General features: G+C 41.9%; 2 protein-coding genes across 5 annotated transcripts in view; both read right to left on the bottom strand.

Annotated features, from left to right (window-relative positions):
* Positions 1-7,186: 7,186 nt before the first annotated feature.
* Positions 7,187-8,060, bottom strand: LOC111946383 (uncharacterized). The gene is made up of 3 exons (XM_023949254.2): positions 7,906-8,060; positions 7,779-7,837; positions 7,187-7,702 (listed from the first exon to the last, which is right to left on the bottom strand). Exons 1-3 carry the CDS (start codon positions 7,923-7,925, stop codon positions 7,287-7,289), a joined length of 495 nt encoding a protein of 164 aa, XP_023805022.1. The 5' UTR covers positions 7,926-8,060; the 3' UTR covers positions 7,187-7,286.
* A 255-nt stretch (positions 8,061-8,315) lies between these two features.
* Positions 8,316-27,263, bottom strand: part of rhbdf1b (rhomboid 5 homolog 1b (Drosophila)) — a 42,160-nt gene continuing 23,212 nt past the window's right edge. The window contains exons 2-20 of one of the 4 annotated variants that reach the window (XM_023949509.2): positions 26,959-27,094; positions 26,684-26,817; positions 26,366-26,515; positions 21,923-22,142; positions 18,756-18,962; positions 14,892-15,014; positions 14,661-14,803; positions 14,319-14,564; positions 14,120-14,231; positions 13,960-14,034; positions 12,011-12,172; positions 11,780-11,880; positions 11,626-11,689; positions 11,095-11,189; positions 10,845-10,920; positions 10,428-10,528; positions 10,162-10,315; positions 9,721-9,944; positions 8,316-9,643 (exon numbers count right to left, since the gene is read on the bottom strand). In XM_023949509.2, coding sequence (XP_023805277.1) covers positions 9,439-9,643; positions 9,721-9,944; positions 10,162-10,315; positions 10,428-10,528; positions 10,845-10,920; positions 11,095-11,189; positions 11,626-11,689; positions 11,780-11,880; positions 12,011-12,172; positions 13,960-14,034; positions 14,120-14,231; positions 14,319-14,564; positions 14,661-14,803; positions 14,892-15,014; positions 18,756-18,962; positions 21,923-22,142; positions 26,366-26,515; positions 26,684-26,817; positions 26,959-27,072 — 2,706 coding nt within the window. In that variant the 5' untranslated portion in view covers positions 27,073-27,094 and the 3' untranslated portion in view covers positions 8,316-9,438. The remainder of the gene's footprint in view (positions 9,644-9,720; positions 9,945-10,161; positions 10,316-10,427; positions 10,529-10,844; positions 10,921-11,094; positions 11,190-11,625; positions 11,690-11,779; positions 11,881-12,010; positions 12,173-13,959; positions 14,035-14,119; positions 14,232-14,318; positions 14,565-14,660; positions 14,804-14,891; positions 15,015-18,755; positions 18,963-21,922; positions 22,143-26,365; positions 26,516-26,683; positions 26,818-26,958; positions 27,095-27,263) is intronic. The other 3 variants (XM_078937104.1, XM_023949510.2, XM_078937105.1) reach the window with 3 other exon arrangements.

The following is a 27,263-nucleotide window of genomic DNA, read 5'->3' as shown; positions in this document are numbered from 1 at the left end:
CAAATATCAATAGATTAGGTCTTAGCCACAAGGGGGGGTCCAACAAAAGGTCTGTTAGGAGTGATTAGAAACAGAATAGTTAGAAACTCCCTTTTACATTTTATTATACTAACTTTTACCTTTTATCACATTATAGGCTTAAACACGATTCACTATGTATTATCATCTCAAAATTATATTACACTCCAGACAGAGCACAACCAAGACTATTGTCTCGCAAACATTCCTTTAACATCCTCCCTTTTCATCTTTGTGTGTTCTGGTGTATGCGTTCTGGCAAATGTCTGTGATAACCCCAGAGAGATCTGACACTTTAGGTGCTCTGACCTTCGAACATCTAGCCGGCAACAGTCTGTGGGTGAGTTTTTCACACCATGATCCATCGAATGAGGTCCTGAATATGCAAATACAAGGTATATATGCCAAGTCCTCTTTTGTTCGGACTTTGAATGCACCATGTTCATATGTCTGCAACCCTGCGTACAAATCTGTGGTCTTTGTGCGGAGTAAACCTAAAAAAGTTAAGTTACTATCTCTGAGTCATTATTCATTATTTCTGTGCGCAAGAAACTGACGGGGTTACGAACTAATACAATACAGTCCTTTCTAGACAATTCAGTTTCTTCACAAGGTCTCATTATGCTGGTCCCAAGCCCGGCTAAATACAGATCTATGATATCCATATCAGATTGGTCGAGGCCCAGATTAACCGCCATCTGTGCTGTTCACCAACAGGATGCCGGTGGAAATTGTGCTGTTGGCCAAAGGAGAGATAAGGTGTAAGAGGGTGAAGAGGAAATTGTTTGGTGTTGGACTAAGATTAGGGGCTTCAAATGTAGAACTGACAGGAAAAGCAGGCTAGTTGACATGATGCTTGGGAGGAAGGTCGATGTACTACATGTCCAGAAGACCAGACTGAAAGGTTTAAGTTCTATCATGGTGGAGATAGAGATAACAGTTTACTTTAGCGGTGGAGGTTTAAAAAAAATAAACTGACTCCACTCTGACTCCACAATTTCACTCTGACTCCACAATCATTATAGGAGGAGACGTCAATCTGATTCTGGATCCTGAACTTGACAGACTCAGCACAGCAGCAAATCAGCGCACATGGCAGTCTGCAAGTATTCTAAAGCAGTACATGAATGATCTGGGTCTCTGCGACGCTTGGCGCTCATGTCATCCAAGCACTAAGGGGTTCACCTTTTTTTCTCCAGTACACCAGTCACAGTCTCGTTTAGATTATTTATTAGTCAGTAAATCTCTTTTAAAAGAAATTAAAAGTTCCAACATTCATCCAATCATTATCAGTGATCATGCACCAGTCTCTGTAAATATTTCTAAGGAAATATCCACACCCTCAGGTACAACCGGGAGGTTTAATACATCTCTGTTAAAAGACAGGGAATTTATTGAATTTTTTAAAAAAGAGTGGGCAACCTTCTTAGAATTTAACAATACTCCTGAGATCTCACCATGTCTTCTTTGGGAAACAGCAAAAGCAGTGATGAGAGGGAAAATCATATTTTACTCATCTCATAAAAAACGCAAAGAGAGAGCAGATTTATTAGAATTAGAAAACAAAATCAAAACCCTGGAGACTGCTTATGCTGCTTCTGCACAGGAACACATTCTGGGCGACTTAAAAAATTTAAAGCTGCAGTTAAATGACATTATCAATAAATTCAATTCAATTCAATTCAATTTTTTTTGTATGGCCCAAAATCACAACAACAGTCGTCTCGAGTCTAAAGTCAAGCAGACGAGCTTCATCCAGCTGTGGTTGGGGGGACAGTCAAAGGCGCGAGTCGAGCCGTAGGCAGGAACCACAGCCAGGTGTAGGAGCAGGAGCAAAGGCGAGGTAAACGGTCAGGAACTGGAGCACGGATGAACCAACTGGAGTCTGGAAGCACTCCCACTCCCCAGGAGGGGAGAGGAAAAGAGGGACAATACATGAATCGCACTGTACCAAACAGAGGCATGGAGAACTAAATGATGAATTATGGTCAAGAATAGAGGAGAGGAAGGGTAGAAGTAAAAAAGGAAAGAGGACAGAACCCCAGTGCACCATAGTTACCCCAGCTTCAACTTCTAGCAGCCTTTTAAAAGAAATAGTTATTAAGTTTAATTTAAACAAATTAACATTAAGTTAAATAATCTCTGAATACTAACTAGTCTGACAATAAGCCTGTCCAAAGAGGAATGTTTTCAGTCTAACTTTGAATGTAGAAACTGAGTCGGCCTCTCTTACATGAGCTGGGAGCTTATTCCATAAGACAGGGGCTTGGTGGCTAAACGCTCTACCTCCAACCGTACTTTTTTCTAATTCTAGGAACCACAAGCAGTCCTGCATTTTGCGAACGAAGTGTTCTTATTGGATGGTAAGGCTATGAGGTCCTTAATACAGGACGGGGCCATTCCATGTAAGGCCTAATAGGTTAACAGGAGGAACTTGAACTTAATTCTATAATCAACTGGGAGCCAATGGAGCGAAACTAACACAGGAGTGATGTGATCTCTTCTGCTAGTTCCAGCTAACAATCTAGCTGCTGCATTCTGAACAAGCTGGAGACTTCTTAAGGAACTCTTAGGACACGCTGCTAACAAGGAGTTACAGTAATCCAGCCTCGACGTAACAAATGCATGGATGAGTTTTTCAGCATCACCCTTAGAAAGTAGATTTCTGATCTTAGCAATATTCCGCAGGTGAAAAAAGGCAGTTCTACACGCCTGAGATATGTGAGCCTTAAATGATAAATCCTGGTCAAATAAAACCCCAAGGTTTCTAACTGTGGAATTAGGGGCTATACTTATGCCATCCAGGGAGACTATCTGAGCAGACAGAGTATCTCTGAGGTTTTTAGGACCTAGTATAATGACCTCAGTTTTTTCTGGGTTCAAGGGGAGGTAATTGATTGTCATCCAAGTCTTGATGTCACTGATGCAGGCGTTCACTTTCTCTATCTGGTCATTCTGGTCAGGCTTCATGGATAAATTCAACTGCATATCGTCGGCATAACAATGGAAATTAATGCTGTCCTTTCCTGATTATGTTTCCTAGGGGTAGCATATAAAGCATAAACAGAATCGGTCCCAAGACTGAGCCCTGTGGGACTCCATAGTTGACTCGAGTGCACTGAGAGGAATGGCCATTTACATTAACGAACTGATACCTATCGGACAGATAGGATTTAAACCAGTGGAGAGCAGATCCTCTGATCCCTATGTCCTGCTCTAATCTATGGAGTAAAATACTGTGGTCGATAGTGTCAAAGGCAGCACTGAGGTCCAACAGGACAAGAATAGAAAGTAGACCCTTTTCTGATGCCAATAACAAGTCATTAGAGACTCTAACTAGTGCAGTTTCCGTACTGTGGTGGGGTCTAAACCCAGACTGAAAGTCTTCAAAGTGGCTGTTGTCCTGTAGGTGGCAGTAAAGCTGCTTAACTAGAACTCTTTCTAGGATTTTAGAAATAAAGGGCAGATTTGATATCGGTCTTTAGTTGGCCAAGATGCTAGGATCCAAACTGGGCTTTTTCAGAAGAGGTTTAACAACTGCATATTTAAAAGACTGTGGCACGTAACCCGTTTCCAGAGAGGTATTTATCATTGTTAATATGGGATCATTAATTAGGGGAAAAGTTTCTTTAAAAAGTCTAGTGGGAATTGGGTCTAACAGACACGTTGAGGATTTGGAGGACGTAATAATTGATGTTATTTCCGCTTGATCCACAGCAGTGAAGCAGTCTAATGTTACAGAGGTTTCTATGGATGCCTCCATTTCTACCGCTTCAGCCTGTTCTAGGCTGATAGTAGGAATAACTTGATTTAACTTATGTCTAATATTTGAGATTTTACTATCGAAAAATGTAAGAAAATCATCAGAGCTGAGAGAAACAGGAACTTGTGGTTCTAATGAGCTCTGACTGCAAGTTAATTTAGCAATAGTGCTAAAAAGAAATCTTGGATTGTTTCCATTCTCTGATATTAAGGTTGAATAGTACTGGCTTCTAGCTCTACGCAGAGCTTTTTTATAATTTAATAGGCTAAGTTTCCAGGTATTCAGAGACTGCTCTGAACCGGAGCGGCGCCATTCTCTTTCCAACTTACTAAATGAACAAACACAATTTCAGATACAAAGACTTCGACTGGAAAGATATGAAAACTCAAACATATCTGGCAAATTTCTAGCTAATCATCTTAAAATTAATAAAGAAAAATCAACAATCACTTCTATTATGGACCAAACAGAAAATGTCACCCATGACTCGGTCAAAATTAACAATGCGTTTAAAGATTTTTATCAAAACTTATACACACCACAGATCAATCCATCAGAACAAAGCATCAAGTCATTTATCAATAATGTAAACTTACCCAGGTTAAATGAGGATCAAATGACAAACTTACACTCTCCGCTCTCGCTGTCTGAACTTCATGAAGCTCTGTTACTTATGCCAAACAGCAAAGCACCAGGACCCGACGGCTTTCCTGCTGAGTTTTATAAAGAATTCTGGGAACAACTGGCACCAACGTTTTATAAAACGGTCACATTTATCAATGAAAGCCAATCTCTACCACCTAACATGAACTCAGCCAACATAATCCTTCTTTTAAAACCAGACAAAGATCCTACAAGTCCTTCAAGCTATCGCCCCAATTCTTTAATCAATGCAGATGAAAAAATTATCTGCAAAGCACTAGAACAGAGAATAGAAAAAGTCACTCCTCACATAATTCACTTCCACCAAACTGGATTCATCAAAGGCAGACACTCGGATGACAATGTCCGCAGACTCGTTAACATAATAGACTTTGCCACCATTAAAAACCAGGAAATGACTATACTATAGCTGGATGCTGAAAAAGCTTTTGACTGAGTAAATTAGGAGTTCCTGATTGCTGCCCTCCATAAGTTTGGGTTTGGAGAATCAGTCATCAATTGGATTAAAATATTATATCATAACCCCAATGCCTCAGTAGAACTAATAAACAGACTTCCAACAGATTTTTTCTCAGAAGAGGAACCAGACAGGGTTGCCCACTCTCCCCCTCTCTTTTTGCTATATTTATTGAGCCTCTAGCTGCAGCAATAAGACAGAATGAGAGCATTAAAGGAATTAAAACTAAACACAGCCATCATAAAATTAGTGTCTATGCGGATGACATATTACTGTTTTTAAATAACTCACGTTCTGTAAATGAAACAGTAACAATTATTAATGAATTCTCCTCCATATCAGACTACTCAATTAATTGGAACAAATCTGTTTCATTATCACTGAACAGTAATGCGGAGCAAAGACTCACAATACCAGTCAAATCAGGCAATATCAAATATCTAGGTATTTATTTTTCCTCCAAATTGTCAGAACTGGTGCAGCTAAACCACACCCCATTACTGAAAAGCATACAGGACGATCTAACCCGCTGGACCAACCTGCCTCTGTCCCTTATGGGCAAGGTAGCCACGGTTAAAATGAAAATCTTACCCAAAGTTAATTATCTCTTCTCAATGATTCCCACACAACCACCATTAAAATGGTTCAAAACATTACTCATCCATATCAAGCTTTTTATGGAACAATAAACCTGCAAGACTTAGTCTAAAAACTTTAAAATCTGCAAAAAGCTGTGGAGGCTTAGAATTACCTAACTTCCACAAATACTTTCTTGCAAATAGATTACAATACATCTTAAAATGGTTAAAAAATAATCCAGAAACCAACTCATGGTTAGACTTGGAACAGGCGTTATGTGGAAAGATCAACCTGTCAGATCTACCATTTATTAGCCAAACAGTTAAAAAACAGGATTGTTTCAAAAGTATTAATATAAACACCACTTTAACAGCCTGGTTGGAATTTCTCAAAATCTCAAAATCATCAATTCAACCGTGCAAAATGACACCCATCTGGAACAACCCGGACATCCTTATAAACAAGGGGGCGTAAATAACTAGAGCACCTAATTATTGATAGAAGATTCATAACTCCCCAGGAACTAAAAGACAAACATGGAATAAATTACTTCTTGGAATATCAGCAACTTAAATCAATTATCATTATCATTGGCACAGGCGGTTCACATTACACCTGAGCCGGAGGTGTCAGTGTCCCTGGGGGGTGGGTTCTGATCCTTGCCCCTGAGCGCTGGGCCCCGCCAAATTTCCAACTGTGGCCATGTTTACAACACCCCTTGTGGGCCCCCCTTGTCCCCGGGGTGCTCCCCTCCTGGGCGGGGACAGCTGGCCCCTGCCTTGCTCCTCCCTGGACCAACCGTGGGCCGGGTGGGTGGCTGCCTGGAGTGCGGAGCGGGTCTCCCTTGGGGGGGGGGTCCTGGCTCGTTCCTGGGGTTGGGGCGGGGGGATGCCCGGATCTCCTGGGTGGTGGTGGGGTGCTCGTCTGGGGCTGTGGGCACCCTTCTCAGGTGGGGCCCTGCGTTGGGCTCTCCCGGCGCGGCAGGAGGGGGCTGCTCTCCTGGTTGGGCTAGGGCGGCGCTCTTTCCCCCATGCCTCCCTGCTCTCTGGCTCTGGGGGCCTCGCGGCAGTCCTGGTGGCCCTGGCCTGGGTGGCGTTTGTTCCCTGCCTGCTGCCATGTGGCGTTGGGGGGGGTTCCGGCTGCCGCGGCAGGGGTCTTTGTGTGGGGGTGGCTGGGCACTCCCTTTTTCACATTCCACCATCCACTTTAGAACATAAACTCACCTGAGCACAGGTGTTAGCTCACCTTTGCACTACACTAGTTGGTTTAAAGGCATAAGTATGCGCGTGTCACTGTTTTGTGTACATGTTGACATTTTTGCAGCTAGGTGTGTTTATAACGTGTGTGTGTGTGTGTGGACGGGCCCCACCCTTGTACTAATAAACATCCAGTAAACTTGCTGCGCCATGGTCTTATGGTTGGTTATATTGAGACATACCTTTGGTTGTTCTGAAGATTAACCCCTTTTAAAGTAAAATATGTCCAACACAAGAGGCCCTCAGTTCTCATCTGCCTGCCCAGCTGTTGGACAGGACAAGTTAAAAAAAAAAAAAAAAAACCACACATCTGACCGACAATGAAGGTTGGATATTAAGGGGGATCGTCTTGGCCCCTTCCTGTTGGACAGGAATTAATCAGAACATAAAGTGAAAAAGCCTTTTAAAAAGAAATTAAACCAGTCAAGGCAATACACTGAGCACAATGGATTTCCAGTCACATGAATTTATTTGCTGGCAAACTCAGTTGTACCTGGAACCAACAAAGTTACAAGCCTTTTGTTTCATCTTCAATAATCTGAAGTTTTCTTCAGTAGCCCTTCTGTCCTTTGGATCCAGTCTTGGAGGATCCACCTTGTTTGCCTCCATCTACACCCATGTGGTCAAAGATATCCTGGGTGTATTTGGCATCAGAACTGAAGTCCCGAGCTCGCTGGTAGCCGTTGCTGGTCTTGACCACGTGGGATGAAGGGTACAGAGGACGCTGCTCAACAGACCCAACAGGAACATGCTCAGAGGTCCAGGCTTCACGAGGGAAAGGACGGCTGGGCCCGAAGCTCAGGATTTCTGCAATGAAGCGAGCAATGGTGGCAAGCTGCTGGTCAAACAGGTTCCCCTCTGATCCAGAACCACCACTGGAACCACCAGTGCTGGTATAGCCAAAACCAGCAGATCCAGACCCAGATCCTGATCCAGACCTGGAGCCTGATCCTGATCCACTTTGACCTGAACAGAGAAGAGGTTACAGTCTGTGCAGTCAGCTTGGATCTGAACAGGTTAGGAGCTTCTTCTGGATACTTGCCTTGTTTAGCAGGAAGACAAGCTCCAATGCTGAAGAGGAGGAAGACCATCCAGGAGACCCTGTTCACATCAAGAACCTCAGTAAACACAGTAACACAAAGCAACACACAACAAGCATGAAGACTCACTTCACAACACACAAAGCCATGATGAGCAACTCTGAGCTGACGTCCACCAGAAGAGTCAAAGAGAAGGAGCTGAAGTGCTGCTGTTTGATGAAACTTCCAGTTTGGTGTTATAAATGCTCTGAGCTTCTGCTGATGTCTCACTGGACTCCACCTGATCTCATTACACTCATTACTGTCACCTGCTGCACAGACGATCCAGTTAAGAACATTTTAATTCCTTGTGTTCTGATTCATTGTTGTTTTTAATAAGTAAAACCCCCAAATTTAAGCACTTTGTCCTTTGAATAATGAATGAATTGTTGCTTTAATTTATAAAGTATTACTTGTTAAATAGACTTAATTTTCATGTTTTCATACTTTTTAAAAAAAAATTAAGGCTCGCTGCACCAATCATCCACAATCAGACAGCGTTTACTTCAGGGCGGCTAAAACGCCGCCGCCTTTTAATGAAACACATACAAGTATTTCTGACAGGCATTCACAGTTTTTCCATTTGCAGCTGCTTTCTTTATACATTTAACACAGTATGGATATAAAAATGGTACCGTTTGTAAGTAAAACGTATAAAAAGTGTACAATTTCTGGAGTAGTTTTAACACAACAGCTGAAAATAAATATTTTTTGTGCTAAAAAATACATTTGAAAGACATTTCAATAAAAAAATTGTTTCTTAGACAACTCAGGGTCAAAATAATGAAATAATAAACCAAAACTCACATCCCTCATGAAAAATGTTTAAGTTTTTTCTCTGTAAAATAATAATCTTTAAAAAAAAACTTTGTAATCACAGATATACATATTTTTTTACACTTCTGTCAGAAACTTTACAAATATTTTTACAATTTAAATAATCATGTGGAAATATGTTTTTTTTAATCACATATTTTTTTAGTTTTCAACAGCCATATTTTTTCGGCAAACCATTTCTCATATTTTTCACATTTGCTGATATTCGTCATTAAATGCAAAAATGTGCTCACGATTTACCAATTTTATTTGTTTTAAGTAATCTTAAAAGAAATTAGATCAAGGTGGAAATTAATGTTGCATAGTAAATGATTGCAAAATGGTTTAAAAAACACTTCAAAATATTTTTTCTCTGCAGTTTGTCAACTGTTTAGTAAAACTTTAGTACTGCAGAAAACACTTTTCACATGACACATTTGTCATATTTCTTGTAATATTAGAAGCTTATCGTACAAAGACAATAAAAGAATAATAATTAAGGCACATTTTGGCATTCTTAAGCCAAATTTGCTGCTAAGTCTGACTCAGAAAACTCCCAGAAAAATACTGATGAAAATATTCAACTCTATTGCACCCAATCAAGCAGTTTTTTTATTCTCATTTGGCCATGGAGGGGTGCTGTGGAGTCCCTTTTGCATGAAGAGTTTAGACGTTGAGTATAAGATGTCCAAGCAGTTTGTCCTCATTGTGGCCAAGCCCATCTTGCAAGGTCAGACAGTCAAACAGCAGGAAGGTCCTGCTTTCGATTGGCCGTCATGAGCGGTCCCGCAGTACCGTCTGCCGCTTTCACTGCCGTCGGAGGATGTGTGCGTTCAGGTCGTACTTCTCGCAGAGTTTGTCAGTGATGGGAATGCAGGTGAGGTACTCGCACCAGTCGCACTTTATTGGATAGATGTAGAAGAGGACTGCCAGAGTGGAGAACAAGCCAACGAAGATGAGCAGGAAAACACAGATTTGGACTCGCTTTCGGAAAGCGTCTGAGTGTCCAAAGCTGGGAAAAACAACAACAAAAACAAATGTATTTACTGTTCAGACGAGAAGACAGCTTTCTTGTTATTTTATACCTACCTGATGTATGGTAAGAAGGCGAAGGATAGAAAGAATCCGGACACGAAACCGCAAATGTGGGCAAAGTTGTCGATCCAAGGGAGCAGGCCAAAGGAGAAGAAGAAGACGGAGATGGCCAGCAGCTTTGCAAACGCTCGCCATGGCCTCTCGAGGATCTGCCAGCTCTGAAACAGCTCCACAAACAAACAGGCCAGGATGCCAAACTGGCTGCCTGCAGGACCCACCTGGAAGGTGAAGTGAGAGCAGAGGAACGAGCCACATCTCTGAGGTCGTGTACACACATGAACAGTTTCTCAGACTTGGTTCAAATGTGACAGGAATGCTGATATTTCCAAAACTCTCTTTACGTTTGGGTTCATCAGACCAAAGACTAAGCCAGCTCCCTCGAATGCTATTTTGGGGGCAGCATTGTGCAGAAGTGAGGTTGCAAATGAACTGTACCTCTGCTCTGTAGGGCAAAAAGATGGCAGAGGCCAAGTTGCCAGTGATGCCACTCAGCATGTAGATGATGGAGATCCTCAGCCAGCCAGCCAGCTTCTCCAGGTCCCTGAGCACCGTCATCTGGAAAAACATCGACACCAAGCAGTGCAGGATCCTGCAGGCACAAATAAGGCAAAACGGTTCATTTTATCTTTCATTTCCCACTCTTAGTTGTCTGATTTATCTTTAAATGACACCAATTCTACTATTTAAAACAGGGGAATCACCCAGCGTGAAGAAAGAGAGCCAGCCACAGGCGGGAGAACTGATCTGGAACTTCTGGGTTCAGGAAAGGTAACAAACCGCAAACATCATCCATGCAGGCCACCTGAGAGACACAGAGTTCAGAAGGAAACACAGTGTTTCTATAATGCTAAGGATTAAGCACTGGTGCTCCTGTGGAAGACTCAGTCCAATGAAAATGGTGTTTTTAACATGTTCTTCTTCGCCAAAGGTCCCGCATGCAAATCAGAGATGAATTTCTAATGAACTAGTGTCGCTAGACGACTGTTTGTTTTTTTAAAACTTTGGCTAAAAAAAGGAAAATTCTAATTAAAAGACGACTGGGAGTGCTTTGATAATAGATCAAAAGATGATAGGAGTGGGAGTTTGCAGATGAAAATAATTGGTCAACATTGTCTCACCTGGGAGCAAAGAATTGCCTCCTCATGGAAGTAGCCGTGCATGAAATCGCAATACTCTCTGGAAGTTATTTCACATCTGCAGGAAAACAACACAATGTAGAACAGCGTTGGCTCGTTTTTACTGAGCGGCAGTAAACTTTTACGATCAATGACACGCATCCATTTACTCTGAAACCCGAGTAACACCAACTTTTTTTAGCTTCTGTTTCCAGACAAAAAGAGGCGATGAAAACTCAAACAGGATTCTCACCGTCCTTTGGTGCCGATGCAGCAGGGCCGGCCTGTGATGGTGCAGTCGATGTGGGGAAGGTTGGTGTGATTCCCGGTGTTATACAACGTGCAAATCTACAAATCCCAATCATAGGTACAATTTGGTAACAGGTCACTCAAGCCTTATAGTCACAACTGCCCTTTGGGGGGAATACGGGCTGTCTGCAGGGGAAAAATGGGCCAAAACCCAGCAGCACCCGGCCGGGATAAACCCCTCGTCTGGGTGACTAACACTTTAATCTCCATTTTCAATTTGCATATTACTCTTTTTAACTTCAATTTTCAATTTTATGTATATAGCCCAATATTGTAACAATAGTCGTCTTAATGGGGTTTATACCGGTAATTGTATAATAACATGAAATCAGTCATAAAATTCAACTAGGCTAAACTGGGCATCCCTGCCCTTAGACCCTGCTTCTGGACATTTTTTCATACACTCAGCCTTGATTAATGTGTCTAAACCTTCATCATTTATTGTTTGTTTGTCAGTTCAGGTTTATGTTCTTACTGGCCACTGTGTAATGTCGTCTGGCCACTCGAGAGGTGAAGCCGAGGCCGGCTCCAGACAAAACCTATTGAAGAAATAAGCACAAAGGAAAGAAATGTAAGCAAAAAAAAAAAAAAAGAGGAAACCTGCTGTTAGTTTGTTTGCAAGTCGCTACCTTGGATCCTGATGACAGACGGATCCATGCTGTCGCAGTTTACCATTCAGATACGGGGCGCTGGGATGCTGAGGCCACTTGATCCACTCTGCCAATGTACTCTGCAGTAGAAAAAAGAAAAACAACCACCAAATGGGCTTTGTTTTTAACGTATTCCTTTACTCTATTGGATCTGAGAGACAAATCTTTGTTTAAACGGATGCAGTAAACTGAGTGGAGGGTCAGTCGAACCGAACACTCTTCTTGTAAAGTCTGCAGGCAGCCGGAGCGGTCGTTCCTCACGCAGCAGCCCGATTCTCTTTCTTTGGCTTTTATCTCCTGGATCAGCTGGTGGACTTCTTCGTCTTGACGCATACACGGCGAAAACTTTGCACCGAGGTGAATCAGTGCTTCCTATAAGTCGAGAATAAACGATGAAATTGTAAGTCATTTCAAGTTTTCAATGCGGAACATGACACTGGCTGCTGTGGTGCAAACGTGTAGCATGTTTGTAGCTAATGGGCCGTGTCACACAGCCACTACGTACGTTTTGCGCAAATTGTGTTGATGAAAATCGGTCATACGTGAATGAACGTGAGAAAAAAGTTGAAAAAAGTTGTGGCGTTTTCACATATGTATCACGAATGAACCACATTAAAACCACGGAAGAAATAAAAAAAATCCACGCAAAGAGCAGGGAAATTTAAATAGTGAGTCGTATACATCATCTAAAAGTTATACATCTGTAGTACATATGTGGAACTGTCGTGGAAAAGACACACATTTGCATCTGGCAAAAATCCTGCACAATTGCATACATAGTTATTGCATATAAACTACGTACAATATGCATGACCTGCCTAAGTCTCAACCAACCTAAAATTTTGAAAAGCTCAAAACCGAATTCACGTAAAGACCGTCGGCCGAAACCCTAAAAGAAAATCTGTGCACATTGACAAATAACATATATCAAACATGTATCACAAAAGAAAGAGCGTTGAGGTATTAGTCACAAGCCCAAAGCACAGAGTTAGAGATTGCAGACACTTTATGAGACTTTTGCATCCGAAGGAGGTTCGCTTTAACCAAACTTTGTCACTGCAAGGAGAAATGGCATCAGCTGACTCAGAAGCACCCGGAAAATATCCTGAATATCCGGAAAATACCCTGAAACGCTGAAGAAGAAAATCCAAGGAATAACTATCATCCGGAGCATGTGATTAATACGAATGAAACCGCCTTGCACTAAACTGATAAAGGAGGAATCACAGACAGAGTGACTTTCCTAATTATAAAGTATACTACAGTGCAGTCAATTGCTCTGAATGAAAAAAAAACTCTTTATGTTAAGTAATATTCCAATGCTCTTTAATAAATGTTTAACAAAGCATCTGGAACTAATAATTGCTGTTTGTGCCAAGTTCTACGACACAACCTCTTTCATAGATCAGAATAGAGCTGTGAAAGAAAAGGCCTGGAGCAAGATTTGAACCAATTTAACATTTCATACCAAGCCTTTTCCAACTGTAGCTGGCGCACATGTGTTAATTAACAGTAGAAAAACTAAAGAAGAAGAAGAAGAAGTGCCTTCCTGCTGCTCCCAGGTGCTGGTCCGGTGTGAACACCACCAGCTAAAAGTGCGATCGTGAAACCGACTGTGCAACACATGCCTGGTATGAATGCAGCATGAGGCTTAAGCCACACATTTGGGTTTTAAGTTGTTAATAATTGTTTAGAATTTCTTCTCATTACAATAAAAGCACATTTTAATGTTCAAACACATCAGTTAGACATTTTTACCTACTTTGGTAGCGTCATAAATGCTAGTTATCAATTTAAATGACTATTTAGTGCAGTTGCTTACCTATAGCACATAAAATAGATAAAGCTAGCTGCACCACTACTCAGCATACACTTACAATAACTTACTTTTATCAGAATATTAGCTGTTTTTATGCTTATTGTAAATTAAGGGTACACGTAAAAAGTCGTAAAAGCAAAAAGGTCATTTTTTACAGGAACTAAAAACTCTTGTTTAAAATATTTCAAAATAAATATGGAGGCCAATCAAAAATATTTAAAATAAATACATTTCTTCTTTGTGATAATGGCTAAAAAAGTAACTAAAAAGTAATCTCATATTGCTTTACATGTAATAAATCTATAAGATACCTCACAGAAAAATGATTTAAAATCTTTACCGAGCTTGGACCGAACCAGAAGTTCTGCTGTTGGACAAACTTGACATTTTCATAAACCCCTTTATTCCTTAACACCTGAAAGAAAACCAGAAACTTATTATGTTCAAACAGTGACAATGAAATGATTTATTACAACCCAAAAAGTATTGAGTACACTCACAGAGTCCACAGTTTCATACTGAGAGAAGCCCATAGGGACAACACCATAAATAGTGACAGCCAGGATGGTAGTGACCAAATGGACAAACGTAATCCAGTAGGTGAAAAAAGGCCTGAAGAGCAAACAGGCACAAAGTCTGAATCCATTCACTGGAACATTGGAGTTGGACATAAATTACCTAAAAGACTCAGGCTCCAACCTGTGATTGTCCATGTCTTCGATCTGCTTCTGGACGAAGCTGTCAATGCGCTTGCGGTACGTCCGGTTCGTCAGGCGTCCGATCATACCGAGCCCGTACGGCCTCCTTTGGCGGGTGAACAGCTTCTTTACAGGAATGGTGATTTTTTGACCCCGCTGGTGATGGCTGGTCACTACTTCCTGGTTCAGGACTTTAGGTTGGACCAGACAACCGTCTTTTCCTTTTCGCCATCCTCTCTCCAAAGGGCTGGATGGAAAAGATTCAAGCAAGAACCATCAGAAGCCTCCTAGTTCAGGGCGGAGACAAATATTGTTGTCTTTCTATTTGTATTCTGAAACCCACAATGTGAGATGATTCCTCTCCAGGTTGCTCCTTTCCAGAGAACTTCCTGTGAGCGCGCTCTCATCCTGCTGTTTGAGGTTGGCCTCTGAGGATGTCTCAAACACGTCATCTGCCATGCTGGATGTCTCCTCCGGCAGACCGTCCTGCAGAAACACAGACAGGTTGTTGGAGTGAACAATCAGCATGGACGGCCGACGGTGTGGAAATGTGTCTGCTGAGTCTGCTGCTCACTCTGCTGAAGAAGGAGGTATCCAGCTCTTCGGGGAAATCCACTGTGTCCTCTTCAAAGACACTTGGGGGCAGGAAACTCCTCCTGCGGCACTGCCCGGCACGGCCGTCCCCCAATGTCCGACCCTGACAAACCGCCAATATTCTCTTTTTTACAAAGATAGCTAATTTCAACAAATAAACCTTAATTTATGTAAGAATAAGGAAAGAAAATTAAATATCTAAAGTCAGGTATAATGACCCACTCCAATGAAAATGGTGTTTTCAACATATTTTTGTAGCATTTTTCTGATGATGGAGGACACATATTAAAAAAAATTAAGTGGACTGTGAGAACAGGGCTCAGCTCGAGTGGGCGTGTCTGAAGGGGACTGTGAGGGCGTGTCTGAAGGGGACTGTGGGGGCGGGGGTAAGCCATTGTGAGCGTGTCTGAAGGGGACTGTGAAGGCGGGGGCTCAGCCAGAAGAGGGCGTGTCTGAAGCTGACTGTGAGGGCGGGGCTCAGCCAGAGTGGACGTTCCTGAAGGGGACTGTGAGGGCGGGGCTCAGCCAGAGAAGGCGTGTCTGAAGCGGACTGTGAGGGCGGGGCTAAACCAGAGAGGGGGTGTCTGAAGGGGACTGTGAGGGCGGGGCTCAGGCAGAGTGGGGACTATGAGGGTTAGGTAGTGCCTACAATGCCACTTGCGCCTTTAATTATAATTTGTATTGAAATAAATTATGACAAATAAACTAATTTAGTTCTAGTCAGCATTTCGTGGCATTTCCAGAAATATATAGTTTTTTATGATACTTAATCTTTTGGGTTTTTTTGATTGTTTAAAATCCCATCATGGATCTGTTTATGTATTTTTTTGTTTCATTTACATTAAAAGCAATGCGAAACACAAAATATTGCCCTTTTGGAAAGGTTCTTTAGATGTTCCTTACCAAATAAGCCTGAAAATTTAGTAACAGCTGACTAAATGTGTGAATTCATTGATGAGCTGCCAAATACAAATACATTTGTAAACGTTATCATTCAATCCCTGTGTGGTTGTGTTGAAGCATCGTCTATCAACTCATGGATTAGCTCTGCTGTTCTGGAATATTCTGACCTCAATCCAGCGCATAACATTCGCTGTGTATTATGAAAAACCATCTGTTCGTCCGGGTAAACCCCGCCCAACACACACAGGCTGATGCTGTCGTCACGATCAGCCTCAACATACACTCTTTGTCTCCACAACTGTCCTCCGCTGTCACATCTTTAATCCCTGAAAAGGCAAACTGATGTTTTACATAACAAATCTGCAGAAGAATGACCACCCAAATTTTAATGGAGATTAAAACGTACCTACGGTTCCAATTCCAAGAATAGATTACCGATAAAAACCAGTTACAGTGGAGATGAACGTGCATTTACGATAAGAGCACATGCAGTCAATCTATGGAAGCGATTATGTAGCATAAATAAAAAGCAAAGTCAAAACCAGAAATGCTTTTTCATTTTCAAAATGAAGCTGCATTTTTTGACTCAAAAATATAATGAAAAAGCAATCCACCAAAATGCTTTTTCATTTCCTTCCTCAACACAGCTTATTCTGTCACTTAATTAAAATTAAAATGAAAATGGTATTTGACATTTCATTTCCAAGACGTTCCATGGTAAATGTGTAGCAAAATTCATTTAGAAATGTCTAATTTGACCATTAAAATGGATTAACAGAAATGCTTTTTAATTTTCAAAATGAAGCTGCATTTTTTGACTCAAAATTAAAAAGAAAAAGCAATATTTCAAAATGCTTTTTCATTTCCTTCCTCAATACAGCTTATTCTGTCACTTAATTAAAATGATAAATAAAATGGTATTTGACATTTCATTTTCAAAAAGGTCCCTGGTAAATGTGTACCAAAATTCATTTAGAAATGTCTCATTTGACAATTAAAATGGATTAACAGAAATGCTTTTTAATTTTCACAATGTAGCTGCATTTTTTGACTCAAAATTAAAAAGAAAAAGCAATATTTCAAAATGCTTTTTCATTTTATACTTAAAACCGCTCATTCTGTGTCATAATTAAAATGAAAATGCAAAGAGGGGATTGCATTTGCATTTTAACATCCACCCCGCGCAAGTTGTCACAATATTCAATTCGAAAAAGCATTAGCAGAGGGGAGGCGGGGCGATGACGTCACTGCTCTCTCTGTGTGTCCGGCTGCTGACTGACACACACACGCGCACCAAGAGCAGACTGTGTTAGCGGCAGAGACGAGGGTTTTGTGATGGTTGTGAACTTCTGATGAGTTTCCACAGCTTCTCAGGACTATATAGCTGCATGTCCTTCTTCTGCGGTCCTCCTCCCAACGCACCGCGGACAAGCTTTGTTCTTCGGACCGCCAGCTGCCTTCGCATAGCGGAGCGCGAAGCTCCGACGATCGCTGAAGGCGGAAATGCTGCTACGATCTGAGAAACCATCATATGGATTTGTGTTTCCAGTGGTGTCCAGAACAAAATAAAGACTGATGTAATTCCCAGATATTTACACCTTGATCTGCAGCTTCGCGGTGAATTTGCTGTTTGATGACAGGTGGAGCTCCATCATCAGACAGCAGATTTCTCGATGCTAAACGTTGCTGGTTGGACCAAAACACTCACTTAGCGCGAAGCTGCAGGAGACTATCTTCATAATGTGCTTTTATTACAGTTATGCTAATATTTTACGGCCTGCTCTGCTCGATTATATGTTTTTAAATCTGTGCGGTCAGACGACGCTAAAGTTGGCTTACGATTCACAGCTTCTGATTTGCGAGGGCACTAAAGGAACATTCCGCTGCATTTTTCACATTAAGATCACCTAAAACCGGGTCCTGTTCAAAAACCGCTGGACCTGGCCTGCTCAAACCTGGATTCCTGGATCTTAATAAATCAAACAGCAAATTCACCGCAAAGCTGCAGATAAATGTGTAAATATCTGGGAATTACATCAGTCTTTATTTTGTTCTGGACACCACTGGAAACACAAATCCATATGATGGTTTCTCAGATCGCAGCAGCATTTCCGCCTTCAGCGATCGTCGGGAGCTTCGCGCTCCGCTGTGCGAAAGCAGCTGGCGGTCCGAAGAACAAAGCTTGTCCGCGGTGCGTTGGGAGGAGGACCGCAGAAGGCGGACATGCAGCTATATAGTCCTGAGAAGCTGTGGAAACTCATCAGAAGTTCACAACCATCACAAAACCCTCGTCTCTGCCGCTAACACAGTCTGCTCCTGGTGCGCGTGTGTGCGTCAGTCAGCAGCCGGACACACAGAGAGAGCAGTGACGTCATCGCCCCGCCTCCCCTCTGCTAATGCTTTTTCGAATTGAATATTGTGACAACTTGCGCGGGGTGGATGTTAAAATGCAAATGCAATCCCCTCTTTGCATTTTCGTTTGAATTATGACACAGAATGAGCGGTTTTAAGTATAAAATGAAAAAGCATTTTGAAATATTGCTTTTTCTTTTTAATTTTGAGTCAAAAATGCAGCTACATTTTGAAAATTAAAAAGCATTTCTGTTAATCCATTTTAATTGTCAAATTAGATATTTCTAAATGAATTTTGGTACACATTTACCAGGGACCTTTTTGAAAATGAAATGTCAAATACCATTTTATTTATCATTTTAATTAAGTGACAGAATAAGCTGTATTGAGGAAGGAAATGAAAAAGCATTTTGAAATATTGCTTTTTCTTTTTAATTTTGAGTCAAAAAATGCAGCTTCATTTTGAAAATGAAAAAGCATTTCTGGTTTTGACTTTGCTTTTTATTTATGCTACATAATCGCTTCCATATCAATCCACTTTTGTAGGTACAGATTTTGTTTTCAAGTTAAGATTATGAACATCTAGCACCTTCATCAGAGCTGCTGCCGCCTTCAGACTCATGACAGCAACTGAATCCCGTTTGCGTCTCCGTGGCAACCAGTTGAGGGTGGAGCGGGAGCTGGAGAATGAGCAGATAGATGCGGCTCCGGGTGTGAGGGGGCTCTGCGTGACAACGTGGCCGTCCACCTCGTCCGCCATGCGAAACACTCGGCCACGGGCCAGAGGGTTCACCACCTGCAGACAAAAATGCCAAAACGCGTTTCTAACATAAAAAGTACGGAAAGGTTACAAATAAAACTTTAATTTTGCGTTTCAAACACTCAGCTGTTGTTTCTGTCTCGTACAAAAATTTTGGCCACATCATTTTTAATTAAAAAAAATTCTGTCGAGTTTAAATACCTCAAGATACATTCACAGCTGGCTTGAGAACGCGCGTTTAAGTGACCACTTCCAATGAAAAGTCTATGTCTTCTTTCTCTTTCGGCTTTTCCCATCAGGGGTCGCCACAGCGAATCATCCTTTTCCACCTCACTCTATCATGAACATCTTCTACCCTAACATTAGCCAACTTCATGTCCTCTGTCAAGACATCCATATATCTCCTCTTTGGCCGTCCTCTTGCCCTCCTGCCAGGCAGCTCCATCTCCAACATCCTTCTACCAATATATCCACTATCCCTCCTCTGAACATGTCCAAACCATCTCAGTCTGGCTTCTCTGACTTTGTCGCTAACACAGGCAACATGAGCCGTCCCTCTGATGTACTCGTTCCTTATCCTGTCTAACCTGGTCACTCCTAAGGAGAACCTCAACATCTTCATCTCCGCTACCTCCATCTCAGCCTCTTGTCTCTGTCTCACTGCTACCGTCTCTAACCCATAGAGCAGAGCTGGTCTCACCACTGTCTTGTACACCTTTCCTTTGAGTCTTGCTGGCACTCTTCTGTCACACAACACTCCTGACACTTTCCTCCATCCGCTCCAACCTGCCTGCACTCGCCTCTTCACCTCTTTTCCACACTCCCCATCACACTGAACTGTTGACCCCAAGTACTTAAACTCCTGCACCTTCTTCACCTCAGCCCCCTGTAACCTAACGCTTCTACCTTGATCCCTCTCGTTCAGACACATGTATTCTGTCTTACTATGACTGACCTTCATGCCTCTTCTTTCCAGAGCAAACCTCCACCTCTCTAGCTGTTCCTCCACCTGCTCTCTACTCTCACTGCAGATTACAATGTCATCCGCAAACATCATTGTCCAGGGAGATTCCTGTCTTACCTCGTCTGTCAGCCTGTCCATCAGCATAGCAAACAAAAAAGGACTCAAAGCTGATCCTTGGTGTAGTCCCACCTCCACCTTGAACTCCTCTGTCTGACCTACAGCACATCTCACCCCCGTCATACTTCTCTCATACATGTCCTGAACTACTCTGACATACTTCTCTGCCACTCCAGACGACCTCATACAGTACCACAGCTCCTCCCTCGGCACCCTGTCATACGCCTTCTCTAAATCTACGAACACACAATGCAGCTCCTTCTGACCTTCTCTGTACTTTTCCATCAACATTCTCAAAGCAAAAATGGCATCAGTGGTGCTCTTACGGGGCATGAAACCATACTGCTGCTCACAGATCTCCACCTTCTTCCTAAGCCTGGCTTCCACTACTCTTTCCCACAGCTTCATTGTGTGGCTCATCAACTTTATTCCTCTATAGTTGCTGCAGTTCTGCGTGTCACCCTTGTTCTTAAAGATCGGGACCAGAACGCTTCTCCTCCATTCCTCAGGCATCTTCTCACTCTCTAGAATCCTATTGAACAACCTTGTTAGAAATTCCACTGCTGTCTCTCCTAGGCACTTCCATACCTCCACAGGTACGTCATCAGGACCAACGGCCTTTCCGCTCTTCATCCTTTTCAGAGCCTTCCTAACCTCATCCTTTCCAATCTCTGCTACTTCCTGCTCCACAACAACCACATTTTCCTCCCTTCTTTCCCTGTCATTTTCCACGTTCATCAGCTCTTCAAAATACTCCTTCCATCTTTTCTGTACACTCTCCTGGGTTGTTAGCACCTTTCCGTCTCTGTCCTTAATCACCCTTATCTGTTGCACGTCCTTCCCATCTCTGTCTCTCTGTCTGGCTAGCCTGTACAAGTCCTTCTCTCGCCCAACACACACAGGCTGATGTGAATGAAAAGTCTATGTGAACGCGGGAAAAGGCGGTTCAAGGTTCCACAATCAAAAGTCTCACATTTACACGTCGCTGCGCAAGTTTTTAAGTACATTCACAGTGTGAACACCATATGAGTGTTTAACAAGGTTCTTGAACGCATGACACATACCCAGTGTGGACGCATTGGAGCCACAGCAAAGTGTTTTAAGCAATTTAAGTTCTTTTAACTCGTTTATTTTGAAAGGTTTTACCATGACGAATAAATGTTTTTAAGAGAAATGAGAGGCATCTTTTTTTTTTAAGGTAACAATTAATCTAATTTGTTAAAAGACTGATTAAAATCCTTTGAAACACTGAAAAAAACTGGTAACATTTACTTCCAATGCTATTTTCAAAACAAACGACTGATAACTTAAAGAAAAAAAACACATTTAACAGAGAAATAGAAAAAGTTCAGAGTTCTAAAAAGGAAGGGGGGAGGAAGGAAAGGTCGATGAATGAATCTGTGTCTGTCTTTTTGCTTCAATGCATATGGAGTGATATTTATGCCACCACGTTGCACACAAAACTTTCAAAGCTGCAAAGGAAAATATGAAATATTTACTTGACAAAATTGTTTTTGCTTTCAAATTTTTTTACATCCAAAATATTTATTTTTGCATTCAAAACCCTTTATTTTTCAAATTTGTTTTAGGAATTTTTTTTTTCCCTAAATCTTTTTAGGAAAATATGAAATATTTATTTTCAAAATATTTATCTTTGCTTTCCAAATTTTTTCAAAATTATTTTATGCTTTCAAATTTTTTTTGCTTTCAAAAAATATTTTTGTGTTTAAAAAATTGAAAGCAATGAAAAGTGTAAAAAAAAGTTTTTGAAAGCAAAAAAAAATTTTTTTAAAAGCAAACAAAAAATAGAAAATTGAAAGCAAATATTTCATTTTTTTCATTTGCAACTTAGAAAGTTTTGTGTGCAATGTGGTGGCATAAATATCACTCCATCGATGCGGTGGTGCTGGCCTACCCTCCACATGCCAAAGTGATGGTGGTGACTGGGGTGGTGGGGAGGGAGAGGAGGCGGGGTCTCAGTGCTAGTCAGATTGTCGTGGCTGTGGAGCTCCAGCTCCCTGATCACCTGAGCCTTCAGACCCCCGTACAGCTGGCTGCAGTGCTGCAGGCTCCTCCTCCTCCATCGCTGGGTGCTGTCACTGTCCTTGCTGACCCCAAACCAGTCTGCCGTGCCCCTGTGGAGAGAACGGGGATTCCTTCAGGAAAATATCCTGACATAAATGAAGAAGGAAGACATAAACGTCCTTTTTAACAGTCAGGATGTTGATCAAAAAAATATGAAACAAGTTGACTCTTTCCCAAAAAACGATCTTAGCACGTTTAATTTTACGTGTGAAAAAGATTCCCTTAGCTCTCAATTATGGGTGATGGGAAAGGGGTCGGGGTTGCTCCCAGAACTCAACCCACAGCCCACAACTCAAAGGTGAATTTCTAATAAACTCCTGCCGCTTTGCAGAAAAGTTGTCCCAAAAAACTGGGAAAATTTTGAAAACTTTGAAAATAGATCAGAGTGGTTCTAAAACATCCATCTGTGCTGGTCAGAAAATTCTATGCTTATTTAAAATCATGTTTTCCCATTTCGCTGCATAAGAAGCTCCAATTTGTTGACATAAATCACTCCTTGACTCCTGCTTCAGAGCATCAACAGAAATTGATGTTCTGTTCAGCACATGTCCAACTTCAGGTGAAGATGAAGTGCTTGCATTGTTAAAAAAAAATCTGGATTAAAAACGGACTGTGAAGTAATAAATCTGGGGTTCAAACGGGATGAACGACACACCGCAGTCCTGTTTTGCATTTCCCTGTTATCTCAGTCAGAGTAATAGGATTTCCCAGCATGCCTGTGTGCAAACTGAGCACCGAATGAAGGAAAGTGAAGCTCGATTCTGCCAGCGGGGAGAGCAGCAGCCTCACCGGAGATGGTCTGTGGAGCAAAACCAAAATATTTCAGGTCTCTTTACAGAGCGCCTGGTTGTGTGCTAACCTGACAAGAAGACATAGTCTTTAAAAGAAAGGCCAGCTGGGGAAGCCTTTTAAGGCTGCGCGGGTGGCAGGTGTGGCAGTGGCAGTTGTTGTTCCACAGGGAGGAATGTTTTAGAAGAAGGACCGCATGAGAAGGAAGCCCCAAACTTCCAGAGTTTGGATTATTAAACAAGAGAGAAGGAAATATAAAACACAGTCATGGAAAAAAAGGCCTAAAGGCCTTAAAAACATTCTCCTTTAAAATAGTATAAATGAAAAAGTTGCAGTAAGACTGAAAGCCACACTTTAACTCCACACCTAATATTCATAAACCATTTCATAAATGCCAGAATAAATCTGTTGTGTGGCATTAATTACAATTACTATTCAATTGTTAGTGTCTAATTTAATTTTATAATATCCCCCTGGCAACCAGTCAATTTACTTTTAAATCCAACAAAAACTACAACTCCCAGAGCCCCACCCCTTCATATCTGGGATCATTGAAAAGCCCCAAACTCCCCCCTATAGATACCAAAAGGAGCTCAGTCAGTTTGGAAATGTTCTTTAATGGACAAATTTGGATTGCTAGACATTATGTGACACTGTTTTTTTTCTGCGTTTTAAATTTTTTGTTTTCATTAATCTATAAATTTGAGTCTTAAATACATTTTTGTTATTCTCGTTAACCTGGGAAGATATTTGTTTTATATTTGTTTATTGGTTCTCCTTCTTTTCAACAAAAACAGATTTCACATTACTTTTAGTTTATTTTATGAACAGTAAGTTCTTGGTGGTGTTATGCATTAAAAATCATTTACGTGCTCTACTAAAAAAAGTCAACAAGTAACCTCAAACAGCTGAGCTGAACTCCACCAAGCCATCGTTCCACGGCCCCAAAAGGCTCTAGAGGAACTCGTTTTTTCTGGACTGCACTCACCTCTCCTGAGAGACCCCCAACGGGTTCTGGGTCATGGCGTACGGAAGCAGGTATTCACGAGCTCTGTTGCTCCCATCAACAGCCCCTGACCGTAATCCACTGGATCCAAACTGATCCAGATCACAGAGTTCATTGCAGGGATCTGCAGCAATCACCAAGTAGAGGCTCAACACAAGAGATCTCTGCGTTCCGACATGGATCTGGCTTCTACTGTGAACATCCTGCCAAGATCTGTGGGGGACTTCCAGATTTCTCCCTGCTGCCCCGATAATGGAGCAGGAGGACATTTCCTGAACTTATTACCAACATGGTTTTCCACACGGAGGAGTGTGTGGATGCGTCAGCAGCTGGCGGGTTTCCAAGAGTCCCTCCTCGAGAGTCCAGGCAGAAGGATCGGCCTGGACTCTCCGGCCCTCATCAAATGGACCACTCTCCCATACAGACCAGCAACTGCCAATCAAATTCTACTCAATTTTTTTGCAGAGGCGTCTCAAATTTAGAGGGACACAGAGAATGTATGAACAAAAATCAGGGGGACGCTTTCAGACAAGACAGAATGTGACCTTCCGACAACCGACCTGCACGGCAGAGCTTCACACAGTCTGTCATTACGAGCACCAATGAGGCCAAACGCACATTTGAAAAGCAGCAACTTCACACGCAAAATGACTCATCCTCTGCTCCTCCAAACATCAACACCTTTTTTCCCATAATAATAAGACTCAAACTACTGATTTATCACCTGAAAAGGGGAGTGTACAGCTTTAATTTAGGTCCCTCACAAACACACTGCCATAGCAGGTTTTCCTCCCCAACAAGGACAAAAACTCTGTTTCAGCTTCCGGTTGATATTCACATTGATGAGGCCTGAAGCACATTCTCAGTCTGTTTGTTGATTGTGTTAAACTCACAGGCCTGCAGCTTTTGCGTCTTTCAAAGTAAAACCTGATGCCTAAAAACAAAGTTGGCATTTGCGAAAACACATTTTTTATCCAACGATAGCTATCTAAACGTGCACTAAATTTTCTGCAGTGTTTATGGGCATGACAAACACACCATCAGTGGCACACACAAACCTAATGCTATGTTCAACACGCGTTCAAGCACACACTTCCCATGAAAAGTCTATATAAACGAGCATAAATGGGCGTCTCTGGCTTCCGAGTTCAAAACACTCATGTCCATACTTTGCTTTTTACGTTTTTTAGTCAGTTTCCTGGCTCTACATACAAAGTGGGCCACCGATTAATGCGTGTTGTAAATTAAATCATGTCGAATTTTACCCAATTAGGGACTTGGATTTGGTATGGCTGAATGGATAGTATCCATACAACACTACCAATTCAATCAATCAACTGATGGAAGAACCAACCATTTGAAAATTGATCAAGAAGGAGAAGTGAATAATTAAGGTTTGTTCCCGGCCAGAATTCCATGACGCCAAGTCTTTCATATATTGGGATAGAGCTGTGAAAGAAAACGCCAGGAGTGAGATTCACCAAATTTACACAGCTTCGACATTTCAAACCAAGACTCTTCCAACTGTAGATGGCGGGCATATCGGCGTTCAAGAACACGTCTTTAGCACGTTCTTGGAACTCGTGTTACAAGCCTGGTGTGAACGTAGGAGAACTCCTGCTAGCAAAATCTTAGGTCATCTTTGTAGTGTTGCATCACAGTTTGATAATGATGAGAAACTTTTGGTTTGGACACGTACTTTAATATGAAAGATGGGACAAAATAAAACAACTACAAAATATTTTAGCAAGGTATTGGGAAACATTGACTGTTTAAGAGAACTGGACTAAGCAAGTGTGACATCACCCATAGAAAATAATATGATAAATAAATAAAGTTTAGCCTCACATACAAAAGGGGTTTGTACAAACATACATCTCACCGTAAGATTCTTAAACCCCTTTTGTAAGAGTAAAATCTGTCCAATACGAGAAGCCTTCAGCTCTTAGTTAGCTCAGCTGCCGGACAGGATAAGTTAGAAAAAAAATATGTCCAGCTCCAACCAAATTAAGTCAAGTCAACTGCCATTTTTCAGCAATACAGTAACCACTATGTTGAAGCCAGACATTGTCAGTAAGCATTGATATGTCCAAGTCAATCTGAGTCATCATTTCTATGGCAACCACTCTCACCAATGAGAATTGAGCTTTTTTGGAAGGCCAAACCCCTATCACTTGAAAGCGGGCTACACAAAATCTGTCAATCGAACGTTTTGAACGTTGGACGTGGGGGACAGCAGGTACTGCCTACTTTAATTGAGGAATTTCATTGGTCAGTTTATAACTTCAAAAAAAACTTGAACTACAGAAAACTGTAGAAAAAACAAGATTATCAGGAACATGTTAAAAAAAGGTAGCAGAACAAGTATGGTTATTGCGAAACCCAACAATACTGTCATATTGATGCACTTTGCTGAGTATTATGGTGCTAAAGTTACTTGTTATCATGATTCCAGAAAGAATCTGGACGCTCTTGTACCTGATGATCTGTTTGGGTATAGACGACCGCCGTCTGGACTGTAATTTGGGGACACAGGACCGCCTTCGGCTGGTTGACACCCTCCTCAGGCACCTCTGGCCTTTTGGAGGGACCGTGTTGAGGCGGTCAAAGTGTACCCTTCTCTCACCACTAACACATGCAAAGAGGAGGTTGGGAAAGGAAAGAAAGGCAAATCCAAAGAAACAGAGAAGAAACAGAAGGATTAATTTCTGTGGAGTTTTGTTAGCAGCTCAAAGATTTGGAAAAGTCACAGGTCGTTGGAAAAAGAAGGAAATCGTTTGCGTGCCAGGGACTGACTTCTTGATGGACTGTTTTAGGGGGTGCGTCCTCTCCAAGGGAGGTTTGAGGTAGTTGTTGGAGCTTTCCAAGGCTGCAGTGCGGGTCTGAGGATTTTCTCCCGGCATGCTGACGCTGCGCATGCGCTTCACCGGCTACAACACAGAAGCAGCAAAAACATTCTGACGTGAGCTTTTTCCACGCCTCAGTTAATCAAATTCAGTGAACAAACGTTGAGGGTTCTAGTCTTTTTTCCGTTTCTTGTTCAAATTTAGCACTTTGCAGGAGAGTTTTACCTGGTTGGGAAGGGGGGTGTCGTCCGGGGTGAGCTGGATGGTCGGGATGTCCAGTTTGAGCCATGGAGGCTTCTTCCTCTGCAGGCTGCTGTTCCTGCTGCCTGTCTCCTCCATGCCGGTACTTCCTCCGTTAAGCCTACCGGTTGAATAACACACGTTGGAAAGTGGGTTTGTGAGTGGAATCTGTTATGACATCAAGCCGTCAAAAGCAGAAATATTACAAGTCCCCTTTTTTGCAAGTTTAGCTGTTAATTCAGGCCAAGTCTTAAACTAATTTGAAATATACTGAGCTAACAGGAATTACA

Source organism: Oryzias latipes, chromosome 19, assembly GCF_053564925.1.
Source record: "Oryzias latipes strain Hd-rR chromosome 19, Olatipes_Hd-rR_3.1".
Taxonomy (NCBI): domain Eukaryota; kingdom Metazoa; phylum Chordata; class Actinopteri; order Beloniformes; family Adrianichthyidae; genus Oryzias; species Oryzias latipes.
The sequence above is the reverse complement of the archived record's forward strand: the minus strand, read 5'-3'. Positions and strand labels throughout refer to the sequence as shown.

What these genes read in the sequence shown, in the direction of transcription:
- LOC111946383 (XM_023949254.2), bottom strand. Translation starts at nt 7,925, where the DNA reads ATGGCTTTGTGTGTTGTGAA. An exon ending in ATGGCTTTGTGTGTTGTGAA is followed by an intron (nt 7,838 to 7,905) that starts GTGAGTCTTCAT and finishes TGATGTGAACAG; the next exon opens with GGTCTCCTGGATGGTCTTCC. An exon ending in TTGTCTTCCTGCTAAACAAG is followed by an intron (nt 7,703 to 7,778) that starts GCAAGTATCCAG and finishes TTCTCTGTTCAG; the next exon opens with GTCAAAGTGGATCAGGATCA.